The 17,873-nt window shown below is 41.0% G+C and overlaps 1 protein-coding gene and 1 long non-coding RNA gene across 9 annotated transcripts in view; one reads left to right on the forward strand and one right to left on the reverse strand.

The window, feature by feature from the left end:
• TUBD1 (tubulin delta 1) overlaps positions 1-17,873 on the forward strand; it is a 30,444-nt gene that overhangs the window by 8,450 nt on the left and 4,121 nt on the right. For 6 of the 7 annotated variants that reach the window (XR_002143530.2, XM_011229986.3, XM_011229985.3 and 3 more), the window contains 3 exons: positions 4,210-4,374; positions 13,381-13,521; positions 17,076-17,259. Coding sequence is in view for 6 of the 7 variants with exons in the window: in XM_011229986.3 (XP_011228288.1) it covers positions 4,210-4,374; positions 13,381-13,521; positions 17,076-17,259 (490 nt within the window). In the remaining variant the exon portion in view is untranslated. Of the gene's footprint in view, positions 1-4,209; positions 4,375-6,235; positions 6,979-13,380; positions 13,522-17,075; positions 17,260-17,873 lie in introns of those variants that run through there. The other variant, XM_019803876.2, reaches the window with a different exon arrangement.
• Positions 420-13,424, reverse strand: LOC117795723. Of its 2 annotated transcripts, XR_004619867.1 has the most exons (4): positions 13,314-13,424; positions 5,551-5,721; positions 2,367-2,489; positions 420-725 (listed from the first exon to the last, which is right to left on the reverse strand). It is a non-coding gene; the product is annotated as an uncharacterized LOC117795723 (long non-coding RNA). The 2 variants fall into 2 exon arrangements; XR_004619866.1 differs by lacking the exon at positions 420-725 and having other exon boundaries at positions 1,635-2,489.

Here is a 17,873-nt window from a genome sequence, read left to right on the forward strand (position 1 = left end):
TGTATCTTATTAATTTCTGTGCATGTCATAGTACTTATCATATTGCACATCTGTTCACTCAGCCAATATTTATTGACTTCCTGCTATGTGCCAGTCACTATGCTAAATGTCAGGGATCCAATGGGAGCCAAAGCAGACATTGTGTTCACTGTGAAATGGGAAGGAGAGACATTAAACAAATAAATTACACCAAGAACCTAGAATTAAAAACCAAGTTAAGTGCTCTGAAGGAACAAAGTACAGTTTAAAGAGAATATGTCACGAGGGAATCAGACTTGGGCTGCAGGGGCAGAGAAGGCTGCCCTGAGGAAATAACACTTGAGCCAAGAGCTGGATGTGGACTCGGACTGACTTAGCCAAGGGAGGGAGGAGAGAGTAGCATGTGCAGAGGGAACAGCACGTGCAAAGGCCTTGCAGCAGAAGGAAGCCTGGCACATCAAACAGAGAGAAATCCAGTGGCACTGGAGCACAGAGAATGGTGTAGGGGGTGGCTGAAATCAGGGGCTAACGTGGTGAACAGGGGCAGGGCTTGCAGGTCCTCATAAGCCATTTAGAGGCCTTCCTCATCACCCAAAGAAAAGGGGAAAACCACTGAACAATTTTAAGCAGGTTGGTGACATAATCACTTTTACTTTCGAAAAAGTAAGTATCTCCTGGACTGCCTGTGGATAGCTGATTGGAGGTTGAGTCTGCAGGCTTGTGTAGTCATTCCTCACTGGACCTCACTGAGAAAATAAAGGCAGTTAGTCACAAAGGAGCTCTCTCGACTTCCCCACTATGTCTGCAAACCTTACTGTGCCGTCTGGGCTCACCTTTGCACTTCACCTGTGTCACAGTGAAAGAAGTGTCCTGCTCCTATCAAAGGCCAGTCTCTCACTTGGCTTCCATTCCCTTTCCTTTCTCAGGGACTTAATTCTTCACTCATCTCTCATCCTCCATGCCTCTTTGCTGGATTACTGCCATTACAACAACTCTATGGCATCACTCACATGGAAAATACCCTCCTTTGACCTCACCTCTAGTGATTGAACCTATTTCTCTGTTATTCTTTAGAACAACGCAAGGGTGTCTGCCCTTGCTGTCCTCCTGATCTCTTTACTTTTCAGCCTACTCTGCTCTAGTTTCTCCCCCACCACTTTTATGAAATTGCTTTTTACAAGCCACAAGCATGTCCACATCACCAAATTCAGTGGACATTTTGCTGTCCTTATTTCCATCGACCTGTCAGTAGAATTTGGCATGGCTGACCTTTGGTCTTCCAAACCTTCTCTTTGTCTTTTGTGACAGCTCCTGATTTTCCTTCTATATCAATGACCACTCCTTTTATTCCCTTCTTTTCTCCTCTTTTGGCTCCTCTTCCTTTTCCCAAGCTCTAAATGCTGGTCTTGGACCCTCTCCCTGATAACTGGCCCACTGCCATGGCGATAAACGCCATTTGTATTCTCCAGCCTGCCAGTTTATCTCCAACTCCAACCAATTCCCTTAGCTCCAGATTTCTATATCCGGCAGCCTTCCTGTATGACATCTGTATGTATACATTTCGTGGACATCCCAAACATAATGTGTCTGAAACAGAGAGCTTTCTCCCAGAAGCTTGTTTCTTTCTCAGTCCTTCAGTTGCTCAATTTTAAAATCTTAGGCCCAGGGCTCCATGGAGCCTACAAAAAAAGGGGGGGGGTTCTAAAATCTTAGGTCCAGCTTTCTTACAGTGAGGCTCTGTGAAGGCAAGGCCCTGTCTGCCTTGCTCACCACCATGCCCGCTGTCCTCAGAACAGTGCCTCCCCTATAATAGGTCCTCGCTAAAGGGCACTAAACAAATGGAGCTAACGAGGATGGATTTGAGAGCAATTGGGGGTGGGGCAAAGCGCACAGGACTAGGTGATGGATTGGATCTGGAAAATGACAGGGAGATATAGAGCAGAATTCATGGGGCCCTGGTTTGCATAACAGCGTAAATTGTAGTGCTGTTCAGTAGAGCTGGGGATGCTGAAAAAGGATGTGGTTTGTGGGGCACAGTACAGGGCATGGAAAGAGGTGGGTCTTAGACATGTTGAGTGTGAAGTGCCTTTGCCATATCGTAATGGAAATGTCATGTGGGGAGTTGGCTGGAGGGCAGCTAACCTGGTCTTGCCACTTCAACCTTTGCCAACCCACAGCCTTTCCTTAAGTATAGCAGTCAGACTGAACTCTGGCTTTACTTGTCTAAAAGGTTAAATCCTGTTAGATCCTGTTAACTTTCCTACTCAGAACCTTCAAGATGTTTCCCATCTCACCCAGAGTTAAACCCAAAGTCCTTGGAATCACCTGTAAGGCTTTGCTCTGTCTGGTTTCCCACTGCTTTCTTGATCTTATTCCCTGCTACTCACTGTCTTCCAGCCATATGGGCCTCCATGCCATTTCACAGGTATGTCTGCTGTGCTCCAGAGTCTCTGCCCCAAACGACCTCGGATATCCACATGGCTCCACTCAGGTGTTTGAGGAGATGGCACCTTTACAACAAAGCATCAGTGTTAGTGGGCACCAGTGTTTGGCATCTCAATTCTGAGGGGTCGCATCTGTGAGATTGGGTGACTTGCTACAGCTGTGCTCTGAGAGGCACAGAGAATGTGAGGAGTAGGGCTGATTCAAGCTTGGATTTTCACTAGAAAGATCTGATGAAGAGACAAGGGCAAGTAGCTGGGTAAGGAGAGAAGTGAAGCAAGGGGGAAGACTAATGGACTGAGAAGTCAGGAAGTCCATGGATTTGTTTGTCTTAGTCCATTTAGGCTGCTGTAACAAAAGTGCTGTATCCTAGGTGACTTACAAACAACATAAATTCATTTCTCATGGTTCTGGAGGCTGGAAAGTCTAAGATCTGAGATCAAGGCACCAGTAGTAGTGTCTGGTAAGGGCCTGGTTCTCAGATGGACGTCTTCTCACCATGTCCTCACATGGCAGGAAGGGCTAGAGAGCTCAGTAGGGCCCCTTTTATAAGGGCACTAATCCCATTCATGAGGGCTCCACCCTTACCACACCAGCACCTTGGGGGTTAGGATTTCAGTGTATGATTTTGAGGGGGAACAAACCTTTAGTCCATAATAGGGTCTCAACAAGGTCCCAGAATGGTTAAAATGAAAGTGGGTGAACAAGAAGGCTGGAGGGAAAAGTAGACTGTGACAATTAATAATTCATGTGTTAGTGCTCAGGCTGTGTCTGTTGACTGTTGTTTATTTGTGCTGTGCAATAGAATTCAGCTCTAGGTATTTTGCAGAAAAGGACTCTTACATTTAGAGGAAACTCCATTGGCCATAAGATCAATTTGTACAGCACTTTGCAGATGTTTGTGTCAAAAATTGTTCTTTTCCTTAGGATATAAGATATGAGTTTGTACTGTTACATTTCATGTTGTTAAAGTAATATATTTTTCTTTCTCCTCTAGTTTTTTTCTATAAATATATAAAACAGCTCAGAATGCAAAACAAATTAGCCTTTCTCCATAATCCTGTTTCATTACAAATAAAAGTTTCTAAAGATAGACATATTCGTGTCTTCAGGAGTCACTGATCTTGTCTTTTTTCCTAGTGGAATTTAATTTAAAAGGTTCTGATTATCATTTAACTAGATAAAATAAGTAAGAGATCTAGGAAAATTTCTTTCTTTCTTTTTTTTTTTTAAGATTTTATTTATTTATTTGACAGAGAGAGACAGCCAGCGAGAGAGGGAACACAAGCAGGGGGAGAGGAAGAAGCAGGCTCCCAGCGGAGAAGCCTGATGTGGGGCTCGATCCCAGGACTCTGGGATCACGCTCTGAGCCAAAGGCAGACGCTTAACGGCTGAGCCACCCAGGTGCCCCAATCTAGGAAAATTTCTAAAGGAATATTTAGTGAATATAGAATGACGATAAAGACATAGTAGCTCTCATGCTTACTTTATTTTCCTGGAGTGTAGCTAAATATTTCATTCATGTTTCCAGTTCCTTAGCTTCTAAATTCTTGTTTCCTTTTTGGCAAAATGTCTTTTCTCACTTATGCTAAAATAGGTGCCAAAATATGTGATCTGAAATAGACATTGTCTCTGAAATTTTATTTACGTTTTTAAATTTAAGCAATTCTGGCTTTGGGGGAGAAAATATGTTTGGCCCCCAAAACCATCAAACCACAGTTGTATATCGGCCAATGGAAACATTATGGAATTTAAAAGTTTAGTTCAGATTTTTTTTTTTTTTTACAGGAGACTTAATGGAGAATTTGGTTCCCCATCCTGAATTCAAGATGCTGGGTATTCGTAACATTCCTCAAATGTCAGAGAACTCACTGGCATACAGCACATTTACTTGGGCCGGCCTCCTCAAACATCTGAGACAGATGCTCATTTCTAATTCAAAAATGGAAGAAGGTAAGGGTATTTTAAAGATATGCAGGCCGCAAGCTGGGAAAAGTGCCTGTACTGGAATTCTCAATATAAAATTGCTTGGCCGGTTGAAATAATGGTGCCTTCTTCTGGTCAGAGAGGCTCCTACAGAAACTCACCAGGACATCCCCAGAGGGTTTCTTAATCACTTCACATTTTCATTTCCCAAAAATGAAAAATATTTCAGAGGAGCGTGACATTTATTTTTTTTTTAGTTTGTTTGTTTATTTTTAGTAATCTCTACACCCAACGTGGGGCTCAAACTCACTAACCTGAGATCAAGTCACATGCTAGCTGCCCCTATTTTATTTCATTTTTATCAAAGTGACATATGAACATAGTTTTTAAAAAATCGAATAGTCAAAACTCATCTAAGCGTATACTTATATCCGTACATTGCATTGTATGTAAATTTTCTAATTTTTTAAAAAAAAGCCAAGTAACTGTCTAATATGAATTTATAATGAGGAAAAGAGCAGTTCCCTGTCCTAAACGTCCCCACTGCCCCAGTGAAACTACTTTTCAATGTTTTAGCTGTTTTTTTCTGGAATCCCCCTCCATATTTCTAAGTATCTTGCTTATGCTGTTACTTATTTTATTTTCCGAATTTAGATATTATCAATTGCCTTCCTAATGTGAAATTGAGAATTGCATCTGCTTATACATCCTCTGTACACACACGCGTGCGCGCATGTGCGCCCAGGCACACGCACACACACTCTCGCTCCCTCTCTCCCCCATCCCTCCCTCACTCCTCCCAATATGGTTATACACATACCTTTGAATCAGATTAGTTTTCAGTGTTTATATTACTTTTGATAGGTAAATATTATTTACAGTTGAGCCATGTACTGTATACATGGATTAAATTTTATTTCGTGTACAGTTAATTTTTTTCTTCCTCTGGTTAATAATTACACTTATTTGGGGGCACTTGTCTGGCTCAGTCGGTAGAGCATGCAACTCGTGTTTGAACCCCACACCGGGTGTAGAGAATACTTTACAAAAGTTAGACCTATTTGGTCAATATTCTGTGTGCCTATCACTCATCTATCCCTAAATTTTTCCATAAAAATGAATCCCTTCTTAACATGTTCAAACCCATCAGGTAGTTTCTTCCTTTCATTATCTGCTTGGAAATGTCCCTTCTGGAGACCTCACCTTCTTGTTGCTGCCCTGGTTGCTCTCCAGGCTTGGTTAGCAGCCAGCACTGACATCTCTGCCTCATTCTGTATTCCATCTGATTTCCTAGATTTCACACCTGCCTTTTGTTGTTGTTGTTGTTGTTTATTTATTCGCTCATGTTGATAGATCACACTCTCCAGGAGCTTCCTAAGAAAAAGTACAGGGAAGGTAAAAAATATTTTAAAGCTATAAATGTCATTATTCTGCCCTTACATTTGATTGATATGTTTGCTCAGGTATAGGATCTGAGGGTGGGGAATCATTTTTGCTTAGAATTTTGAAGGCGTTGTTCTATTGTTTTCCAGCTTCCAGTGTTGCTGTGAAGTCGCATGTCAATCTGATTCCTAATCCTGTTTTGTTCTCTCTTGAATCTTTTAGGATTTCCTCTTTGTCTCTTAACATTCTGGAATTCCTTACTGTGGATCTTCCATTGATCTCAGTAGAATGTAAGCTTTAGAAGGGCAGAGATTTCTGTTTTGTTTACTCCAGCGCCCGTAGTTTGGCGGAGGCCAGAGCCTCAATGGTTTAGCCTTTCCTGGACAGGCGGCTTCTAGGACAAAGGGGGGCACGCCCTCTGCTGCCGGGAGTGAGGAAGCATCTCGGGCTCTCACCACTTCGCATGCAGATTTTTAACTAATCCTCTTGTTTCTCCCTCTTTTAGATGTGCCTGGTGGGCTTCCAGGACCTCCACTGGGGACAGAAATCTCAGCTTTCCCTGGTTGCTAGTCAGCCACCGCTGGTTCATTTGCTTGCCAGCTTCCAAAATGTTGTTCCCATTATCTTCTCTTCCCTTCCCTGTTTTCTTGTTTATGCCTTTTAAAAATGTCCGTGTAATTGTCTTGTTAGTGAGATTTTGGGAGAGAGTGACAGTAGACTGGTATGTCAGTCTGTCGTGTTTAACTGGAAGTCACTATTATTAGTAATTATTTGAGCAGCATATATTTTATCACAAATAACAATGACTTAGGTTTCAATACTATGAAAGTGGATGGATTTCCTCTACAATTTATGTACTAGTGATACCTGATGGATTTTAGATCATAGTGCCTGAGGTTTGGAGAGAAGTAGAAAGGTCACATCGTAAAGGAATGCTTACCAAATGTTTTGGCCTCAGTACCTGTTTTTCTAGTAATACCTGTTAACATCTCAAGGAACACAGTGTTCCTCAGGGTATAGTAGAAGACGTGCTGCTCTGAGCTCTTAAGTCAATAAACCACAGTTTGCTTAGTCATTTTCCCATGCAGAACCTTGAGTGTCGACATTTCTTCACAGTTATAGATACAGCTTTGAACGTACAAATATTTTCAAAAAAATGAGTATATATGAAAAAAATGAGTATATATGAATAAATATATTTATGTCACTAATCAGGTTGAGACAAATAGCTTTAAAAATCTTCGTATATTCTCAGGGGCGCCTGGGTGGCTCAGTCATTAAGCGTCTGCCTTCAGCTCAGGTCATGATCCCAAGGTCCTGGGATCGAGGCCCACGTCAGGCTCCCTACTCAGCGGGAAGCCTGCTTCTCCCTCTCCAGCTCCCCCTGCTTGTGTTCCCTCTCTTGCTGTCTCTCTCCGTCAAATAAATAAATAAAATATTTAAAAAAAAATCTTCATATATTATCAGACAGCTCCATATGAATGACTCTGTTAATATCACCATTAGCCATGTATCTGTTTCCACATGTCCTAACAACAGAAGGAATGAGTGATCCCAGAGGGAGCCAGGCAGAACTTATGATGTCTTTTATGACCTGGCTTTGGAAGTGACACACCATTTTTTTTTTAAGTTTTAATTTTACTTAATTTTTTTTTTAAGATTTTTTATTTATTTATTTGACAGAGATAGACAGCCAGCGAGAGAGGGAACACAAGCAGGGGGAGTGGGAGAGGAAGAAGCAGGCTCCCAGCGGAGGAGCCCGATGTGGGACTCGATCCCGGAACGCCGGGATCACGCCCTGAGCTGAAGGCAGCCGCCTAACAACTGCGCTACCCAGGTGCCCCTAATTTTATTTAATTTCTACACCCAATATGGGGCTTGAACTCACAGCCCTGAGATCAAGAGTCACATGCTCCAGTGACTGAGCCAGCCAGGAGCCCCCACATGCCATCATTTCTGTATCATCCACTTGGTCATTAAGGTTATTAAGCCCTATGCCGTGTGGGAGGGCACCACGCAAGCGCCTCAGTACCAGGAAGGAAGGATCATTGGGGTTCATCTTGGAGGCTGGCTACCACTCTCTGCCCTCTGTCTCCTACTGAATCGTATCTTCCCATATGCAGAATGGACTTAATCCCTCCCAAAGCCCTTTAGCAATCAGGCTAAATTCCAGAATCTTGTCATCTAAAAGCAGGTCCATGTATATATGATTTTTTGAGTATAGCTGTTTGTTTTTTGAGTTTGTTTTCGTGTTTGTTTGAGTATAGTTCTTTTGAGTACAGGTACTTCCCCCCAACCCCCGATCAATAGACAATGGTGAGGGGCGCCTGGGTGGCACAGCGGTTAAGCGTCTGCCTTCGGCTCAGGGCGTGATCCCGGCGTTAATGGGATCGAGCCCCACATCAGGCTCTTCTGCTATGAGCCTGCTTCTTCCTCTCCCACTCCCCCTACTTGTGTTCTCTCTCTCGCTGGCTGTCTCTATCTCTGTCGAAAAAATAAAATAAAATCTTAAAAAAAAAAATAGACAATGGTGAAACAGGCATAACATTAACTGGTAGACAGCCTTAGAAAGGGGGAAATGGAAGGCATATAGGACTCATTGGCCCTTAATTCAGCAGGGCACATCCTGGCGGTTTCCTGATTACAATGTAAGGCCTACAAATAATTTTTCATGGCTTTTGTCTTGGCTCTCTGAACCAAGCTAAATTACAATTTTATTTGTTTATTTTATTTTATTTTTAAGTAAACTCTACCCGCAACGTGGGGCTTGATATCAGAACCCCAAGATCGGGGCGCCTGGGTGGCACAGCGGTTAAGCGTCTGCCTTCGGCTCAGGGCGTGATNCTTTGGGTCAAAGCTTCTGGTATTTCCCTGTTTGCTGCCTTTATTGCTCTGAAAAGAACAGAGTGCTCACATTTTTCTTTGTTTATGTCACAATTCCTTTATCAGTGGTTTCCTTTTTAAAAAAAAAAAAAAAATATTTAAAAAAAAAAAAAAAAAAAAAAAAGAACCCCAAGATCAAGAGTTGCCTGCTCAGGGCACCTGGGTGGCTCAGTTGGTTAAGCATCTGACTCTTGATTTTGGCTCAGGTCATTATCTCAGGCTCATGAGATTGAGCCCCATGTTGGCTTCCACACACAGTGGGGAGTCTGCTTGAGATTCTTTCTCTTTGCCTCTCCCACCCCCACTCACACTCTCTCTAAAAACAAATAAATATATCTTTTTTTAAAAAGAAAGAAAGAGGGGCACATGGGTGCCTCAGTTGGTTAAGCATCTGCCTTAGGCTTAGGTCATGATCCCAGGTTCCTGGGATGGAGCCCTGCGTCAGGCTCCTTGGTCACCAGGGAGTCTGCTTCTCCCTCTCCCTCTGCCTGCTTCTCCCTCTGCTTGTGCTGTCTCTCTCTTTCTGTCAAATGAATAAAATCTTTAATAAAAAGGGAGGGAGAGAGGGAAGAACGTCTCCTAAAGCCATCTGCCCTGCTTCAATCAAGACTTTTTGCCCTCTGCAACCAGGGTACACTTGTCACCCTGGATATTCTCTTTGCCTGTCTCCTGGATGGGATATTCTGCTGTGAATAGGCAAAGCCCAAGTGATCTGGGGAAAGAGGAGGGGAGGGGTCGTGGTTTTTCTGGGTTTCACTAGATCTTTCTGGTTTCAATATGTACCTTGCCCTTAACTGTGCCTTGTGTTCTCCAGACCAGAGACCCTCAATCATATCCTCTCCAGAAAATAAACCTTTAGTTTTATGCTAGGATAGAGAAGAGGCATTCATCATTGTAAACAGCCAAGTTTAGCAACATTCCTTAATCGGAAGTCAAACGTAGATGGTTCTCTACATGATAGCAAAGCTAGTTTAGGAGCCAATGACTTAGTGTTTTCATGGGTTCTCTTTAAGAATGCTGCATCACCAATGCTCTGGAGAGAGAGAGGACAATAATGTGTGAAGAAACACTGACATCATTAATGCTGAGTCAAAAAGTGAGAAAGTCACTGAATGTGAAAACATTTTAGGAAAACCTTAACCAATTTATTTTGTTACATGTATTTTTTATGGATGCTCAAGGATGATATGATTTTTAAAAATCTAAACCTAATTTACTCTAAAAGAACTCTTCCAATAAGTATAAAATTTAATGAGCTAAGTGAATCATTTAATTGACATAATTTGACAACACTTTCTTTTCCTTATAATCAGTGGTGTCTTAGATGGAAGGAAATACAACGTTATGGATTTATATCCCTTTTTTGTTACATGGGTTGCAAATATTTTTCTCCATCATTTTAGTCTTTTGTGCGGTATTTTTCACCATATGGAGGTTTTTCATTTTTATGTGAGCGAACTCGTATATCTTCCTATTTTATAGATTCTGAGCCTTGCCTCGGATATAAAATATTCTTTAGTATTCCCCAATATTTTTATAGTTTTATGTTCAATATTTAAGTTTTAACCCATCTGGGGCTTATTTTTATTTCTGACAATGCCTTTTTTGTTACTTCTCTTCCCATTTTAAATTTTATTTGCTTGGCTTGTCCCTTTTCATTTTTTAACATTAGTTTTTCAAGGGCTAAAACTTTAGAAGGCTTCATTTCTTTTCTCTTTTTGACACTTTTACTTATTTATTTATTTTTGAAGCTTTTAGATAGAGTTGATTACTTTTTATTTCTAAGTAATATAGAATGATGGATTTTCTAACAAATACAGCTTTTAGAGAGGCCTGGGTGGCTCAGTCAGTTAAGTGTCTGCCTTCGGCTCAGATCGTGATCTCAGGGTTCTGGGATCGAGCCCCGCATTGGGCTCTCTGCTCAGCGGGGAGTCTGCTTCTCCCTTTGCCAGCTGCTCCCCCTGTTTGTGCTCTCTCTCTCTCTGCCAAATAAATATATTAAACTTTAAAAAAAATACAGCTTTTGGGGCACCTGGGTGGCATAGCGGTTAAGCCTCTGCCTTCGGCTCAGGGCGTGATCCCGGCGTTATGGGATCGAGCCCCACATCAGGCTCCTCTGCCATGAGCCTGCTTCTTCCTCTCCCACTCCCCCTGCTTGTGTTCCCTCTCTTGCTGGCTATCTCTATCTCTGTCGAATAAATAAAATCTTAAAAAAGAAAAATACAGCTTTTACAGTAGGTCATAAATTTTTAAATATCTTTACTGAGGTGTGATTCATATACCATATGTTTCACCTATGATAAGAGTATAATTCGTTGTTTTTTTTTAGTAAATTCGCAGAGTTATGCCACCATTATCATAAGCCAGGTGGTTTTTTTTTTAAAGATTTTATTTGTTTATTTTTTTATTTGAGAGAGAGAGAGAGAGAGCACAAGCAGGGGAGAGGTAGAGGGAGAGAGGGAAGCAGGCTCCCATTGAGCAGGGAGTCTGATGTTCGCCCGATCCTAGGACCTTGGTATCGTGACCTGAGCCAAAGGCAGACGCTTAACCCACTGAGCCACCCAGGTGCCCCAATCACAAGCCAGTTGTAGAACACGTCCATCACCTCAAAAGGATCCTTGTGTTCATTTGCAGTCAATTCCAACTTTTATTCCTAGTCCCAAACAACCACTGGTGTGCTTTCTGTCTCTATAGATTTGCCTGTTTTGAACATATCATATAAATAGAATTCGACAATACATAGTCTTTTGTGTCTGACCTTTTTCACTTCGTGTCTTTGAGGTTCATCCACATTGTAGTATATATCAGTAGTTCAATCTTTTGTACTGCTGAACAGTATTTCATTAGATGGATACACCACATTTTGTTTAGATGTCCAACAGTTGGTGTACATGTAGCTGGTTTTCACTTTGTGTCTGCTGTGAATAATGCTGCTGTGTTCATCCGTATGCATTCTTTGTGTGGATATATGTTTTCAGTCTCCTGATTATATAGTTATAAGTGGCATTGCTGGGTCAAAGGATAAGTCTGTGTTTAATGTTTTGTAAAACTGCTATACTCTTTCCAAAGTGGCTGCACCATTTTACATTCCCACAAACGGTTTAAGAGGGTTTCAGTTTTTCCACAGCCTTGCTAACATCTGACATTGTTAGTCGTTTTGGTCACAGCCATTCTAATAGGTGTGAGGTAGTGTCTCCTTGTGGTTTCAATTTGCATTTTCCTAATGACCATGCTATTGAGCATCTTTTCATGTTGCTGTTAGATTTGTTTATCTTCTTCAGTGAAATTTCTATTCAAACATCTTTCTGATTTTTAATTGGCTTGTTTGTCTTATTATTGAGTTCAGCATGCCAAAATTTTTGGTTTCTTGTGTTTCTATTTTTGTTGAAAATCAGTGTTACCGTTTGCCAAATTTTATCCCTATCCTACGTATACTTTAAGAATATTTTCTTTTTTTTTAATTTAAATTCAATTAGCCAACACATAGTATGTCATTAGTTTCAGATATAGTGTTCAGTAATTCATAGTTGCATATAACACCCAGTGCTCATCACATCACGTGCCCTCCTTAATGCCCATCACCCAGTTAGCCCATAGCCCCACCCCCCTCCCCTCCAGCAACCCTCAGTGTGTTTCCCATAGTTAAGAGTCTCTTATGGTTTGTCTCCCTCTCATTTCTTCCCATTCAGTTTTCCCTCCCTTTCCTTATGGTACTCTGCACTGTTTCTTATATTCCGCATATAAGTGAAAGTGTATGATTATTGTCTTTCTCCAACCGACTTATTTCACTCAGCATAATACCCTCCAGTTCCATGCATATCAATGTACATGGTAAGTAGTCATCCTTTCTCATGGCTAAGTCATATTCCATTGTATACATTTAAGAGTATTTTCAGGGGTGCCGGGTTGGCTCAGTCATTAAGCCTCTGCCTTCAGCTCAGGTCATGATCCCAGCTTTCTGGGATCAAGCCCCACATCAGGTTCCCTGCTAGGCGGGAAGCCTGCTTCTCCCTCTCCCACTTCCCCTACTTGTGTTCCCTCTCTCACTGTCTCTCTCTCTGTCAAATAAATAAAATCTTTAAAAAAAAAAGTATTTTCATAATATTTCTACATGACTGGTCAGTTTTCAATACTATTTTTGTTTTGTGTGTTTACATCCCTTAACATTTTTGTATGTATTCTGTTTGTTCCCACAGGTGTATAGAGTAAGGTTCACCCTTTTTAGGTGTATGGGTCTATGTATTTGGACAAACCTCTATAATGTGTACCCTCCACCACAATTGAGATAGAGTATTTCCATCATCCCAAAAAGTTCCTTCATACTCCTTTGTAGGCACTCTCTGCCCCCAACTCCAGCCCCTAGCAGCTACTGATCTGAATTTCGTTTCTATGGTTTTGCCTTTTCCAAAATGTCCTATAAATGGAATCATACAGTACATAATTTGCTTCACTTAGCATAATGCTTTTGAGATTTATTCCTGTTGTTTTTATGTGTATCAGTAGTTTCTTTTTTTGGTGAGCAGAAATCCATTGTATGCACCTACCGCCATCCTTTAATACTCTACGAAGAATATTTCACGCCTTTCTCAGGATTGAGTAGTTTGAATCATTTTAGGTCAACCACATAAGAATTTTTAAACATGTAGTAGAAACAAGCAACTTTTACTTATCAAATAAAAATTTATGTAAAATATACATACCGTAATATATTTTTGTCTTCTTGCTTAGAACTATTTATAAAATCTCTTGCTTCTTTTCCTTTGGTAGGTATTGATTGGCAGGTACGGCCTCCTTTATCAGGACTTCCTACTTTTGGTAAAGTGTCTCTCAACAGGGAGCTTCATTTTAACACTTCCATTGCCAACTTGGTCATCCTCCGTGGGAAAGATGTGCACAGTGCGGATCTGGGTAAGCAGAAGTTAAGGTGAAATTAATATGTACATTTTGCACATGTACATGATAATACATTAAAAAAAAAGGAAGTCCCTGAATTTTTAATTTTTAAAGAAAGGAAAATCATAATTATGTGTTTTAGTAGCAAAATGTAACCATTGTATCAGTTAGTATGTGCTGGATACCAAAAATAGAAGTGATTGAAACAAGATAAAGGTTTAATTCTTTCTTCTGAACCTTGCTGTTATTGTGCTCACCTATGGCTTCCCCCTTGTTGTCCAAGACATCTGTTTGAGTTTCAGCCATCAAGTCACAGGAATGACCATGCCACCTGCCTCGTCCTAGGGTTGCACACCACACTAGTGTTTATATCTCTTTGATTGGGGCTAACTCATGTGCTACACCTAGCTGCAAGGGAGGCCATGAGCACAGTTAACATTTGGGGGTTCTCTTACTAAAGAAGAAAGGGAGAACAGGTCGTGTAGCATAAGTAGTGGTCTCTGTGACAAAGCATTTTGTTATAAAACTTTCAGGAAGTTCAAAGAGCAGTACTCTATTAGCTTTGTGTTTCTGTGGCAAATCTCCAGGTTTGTCTTATCTTTATTTGATGGTTTTACCTTATTTTTTTAGAGATTTCTTTATTTATTTTAGAGAGTGAGAGTGCTGCGCAAGTCAGGGGAGGGACAGAGAGAGAGAGAATCTCAAGCAGACTCCATGCTGAGCGCAAAGCCCAACAGGGGGCTTGATCCCACTATCCATGAGATCACGACCTGAGCCAAAACCAAGAGTCGGACGCCCAACCAACTGAGCCACCAAGGTATGCCTTATTTGATGAATTTAGCAGTATCGGATTGGCTGCTTCTAGCTGTAATATAAAGAAAACCAGGGGCGCCTGGGTGGCACAGTGGTTAAGCGTCTGCCTTCGGCTCAGGGCGTGATCCCGGCGTTATGGGATCGAGCCCCACATCAGGCTCCTCTGCTATGAGCCTGCTTCTTCCTCTCCCACTCCCCCTGCTTGTGTTCCCTCTCTTGCTGACTGTCTCTATCTCTGTCAAATAAATAATAAAAAATAAAATCTTAAAAAAAAAAAATATATATATATATATATATAAACCAAATAATGGGGCCCCTGAGTGGCTCAGTTGGTTGGGCGACTGCTTTCGGCTTGGGTCGTGATCCTAGGGTCCTAGGATCAAGCCCCACATAGGGCTCCCTGCTCAGTGCATAGCCTGCTTCTCCCTCTCCCCCTGCTCATGCTCTCTCTCACTCACTCTCCTTTCAAATAAATAAATAAAATCTTTTAAAAAAAGAAAGAAAACCAAATAATCTAGTTCCTGTAATACACCTTAGATCAGAAAGTGGTAATTAAAAGAGATCATTTCAAGTCTGTCAGATGGTATATTTTCTCCTACATCAGACATTTTCTTCATATTCTTCATTTTAGATTTTAAATTAAGAGAATTAATAAGAGGATGTATAAAGTAATCAAACTTCCAAAATTTATCCACAGCAAATGACATATATAGAGAGATGTCCTTGAAAAGATACTCACTGCAATATCTTTCACATGAAAACGCAGAAACAACCTAAATGCTCAACAGTAGGAAATGTGTTAAATAAATTATTGTATATTCATATAATAAAACTTTAAATAACAGTGATATTTATTGACATGGAAAAGAGGTTCACAACATGTTGGTGAATGAAAACACAGGTTACAGAACAGCGTTTCTGTAAAATTATGGGCACAAGAGGGTCAGCAAAATGTTCATGGTCTTCTCTGGGTGGTGACGTTTCAGATGTTCAGTTGACTTTTGAACTTTCTTCTTTTTTTTTCTTTTAGTTAACATATAGTGTAATACTAGTTTCAGGTGTAGGATTTAGTGATTCTCCAGTGACACACAACCCCCAGTGCTCATCATGGGTGCCCTTCTTAATCCCCATCACCCATTTAACCCATCCTCCACCCACCTCCCCTCCAGCAACTCAGTTTGTTCTCTGTAGTTAAGAGTCTGTTTTATGATTTGCCTGTCTCTCTTTTTTGCCCCCTATGTTTGCCCATTTTGCTTCTTAAATTCCACATGAGTAAAATACAGTATTTGTCTTTCTCTCACTGACTTTTTTCATGTAGCAAAATACACTCTAGCTCCATCCACATCATTGGAAATGACAAAATTTCATTCTGTTTTATGGCAGAGTAATATCCCATTGTGTATGTATACTGCAACTTCTTGTTTTTTTTAAGATTTTATTTATTTCGGAGAGTTAAGAGCACAAGCCGGGGGAGGGGCACAGGAAGAGGAAAAGAAATCCGCAAGCACACTCCCCACTGAGCGGGTAGCCTGAAGCAGGGCTGTACACCACAACTTCTTTATCCATTCACAGTCGATGGACATTTGAGGTCTTTCCATGATTTGGCTATTATTGATAATGCTGCTATAAACATTAGGGTGCATGTGTCCCTTTGAATCAATATTTTTGTATCCTTTGGGTAAATGCCTAGTTGTGTAATTACTGGGTTGGAGGGTATCTGTATTTATACCTTTTTGAGGAACCTTCATACTGTTTTCCAGAGTGGCTGCACCAGTTTGCATTCCCACCAACAGTGTTAAGAGGGTTCCCCTTTCTCCACATCCTCGCCAACAGCACCTGTTGCTTCCCATGTTAATTTTAGCCATTCTGACAGGTGTGAGGTGGTATCTCATTGTGGTTTTGATTCGTATTTCCCTGATGATGAGTGATGTTGAGCATCTTTTCGTGTGTCTGTTGGCCCCATCTGGATGTCTTCTTTGGAAAAATGTCTATTCATGTCTTCTGCGCATTTCTTAACTGGATTATTTGTTTTTTGGGTGTCGAGTTTGATTAGTTCTTTATAGATTTTGGATATTAACCCTTTATCAGATATGTCATTTGCAAATATCTTCTTCCGTTCTGAAGGTTGCCTTTCAGTTTGGTTGATTGTTTTCTTCGCTATCCAGACATTTTATCTTGATAAAATCCCAATAGTTCATTTTTGCTTTTGTGTCCCTTGCCTCCAGAGACATATTGAGTAAGAAGTTGCTATGGCCAAGGTCAAAGAGGTTGTTGCCTGTGTTCTCCTCTAGGATTTTGATGGTTTCCTGTCTCACATTTAGGTCTTTCCTCCATTAAGTTTTCTTCTTAATACTTTTCTGAATGGTGTGAATTATTTTTTTTTACAATGAATGTGGATCATCTATCCAAAAGCAATATAAAGCTAGTTTTAAAGATTTTTATTTATTTATTTTTGAGAGAGAGAGAGACACAGACTGTGAGCAAAAGAGAGAGCAGGGGGAGGGGCAGAGGGAGATGCAGACTCCCCACTGAGCAGGGAGCCTGATGCAGGACTCGATCTCAGGACCCTGGGATCATGACCTGAGATGAAGGCAGACACTTAACAAACTGAGCCACCCAGGCACCCATAAGGCTAGTTTTAAAAGGCAAAATGAAAGGAGACTTCTGGTGAAATGAATAAGAAAATATGTTTATTAATTTGTATCCAAAATTAATGATTTATGATGTAAACAATGGCTTGTGTTGTTTTACTCTAGGAGGATTTAAAGATCCAGCTCTCTATACTTCTTGGTTAGAGCCTATTCATGCTGTCAATGTGTGGAAAACCCAGCGAGCCTTTAGCAAATATGAGAAGTCTGCAGCATTGGTCAGCAATAGCCAGTTCTTACTAAAACCTCTTGATACGATTGTGGGCAAAGCCTGGAACATGTTTGCTTCAAAGTAAGTAAAAAATAAATCTACAAACCTTTCTAACCTTAGGCAGATAATAGCTTAAAACGCAAGGCAGGATCTGGAATGTTTTAGTCTATTTGGTTTGCTGTAACAAAAATAGCCCAGACTGAGTATCTTATAAACAACAAAATTTATTTCTCAAGAGTTCTGGAGACTAGGAAGTCCATGGTGAAGGTGCTGGCAGGTTCGATGTTGGATGAAGACCGACTTCCTGGCTTCCAGGTGGTCTCTTTTCCTTGTGTCCTCAAATGGCCAAAGGGGCAAAGAACCTTTCATGGGCCCCTTTTAAAAGGGCACTAATCCCATTCATGAGGGCTCCACCCTTGTGACCAAATCACCTTCCAAAGGCCTCGTCTCCTAATATCATCACCTTGGGGGTCAGGCTTCCAGTGTACAAATTTCAGGGGAACACAAACATTCAACCTAGGGCGTGGAGTAAGCATGGCTACCCCTTTGTAGGTGTGAAACTGGGTCATGTTATTTCAGGCATCATTTTCTTAAATGCACGGTGGGTCTACAGTGAGGATATGTGGTGAGGATTAAATGGGATTATCATGTAAAAGTACCCACTATGCTGCTGCTGTTGACTAGAGGAGTCCTTT

The sequence above is a fragment of the Ailuropoda melanoleuca genome, chromosome 13 (genome assembly GCF_002007445.2).
Source record: "Ailuropoda melanoleuca isolate Jingjing chromosome 13, ASM200744v2, whole genome shotgun sequence".
Taxonomy (NCBI): domain Eukaryota; kingdom Metazoa; phylum Chordata; class Mammalia; order Carnivora; family Ursidae; genus Ailuropoda; species Ailuropoda melanoleuca.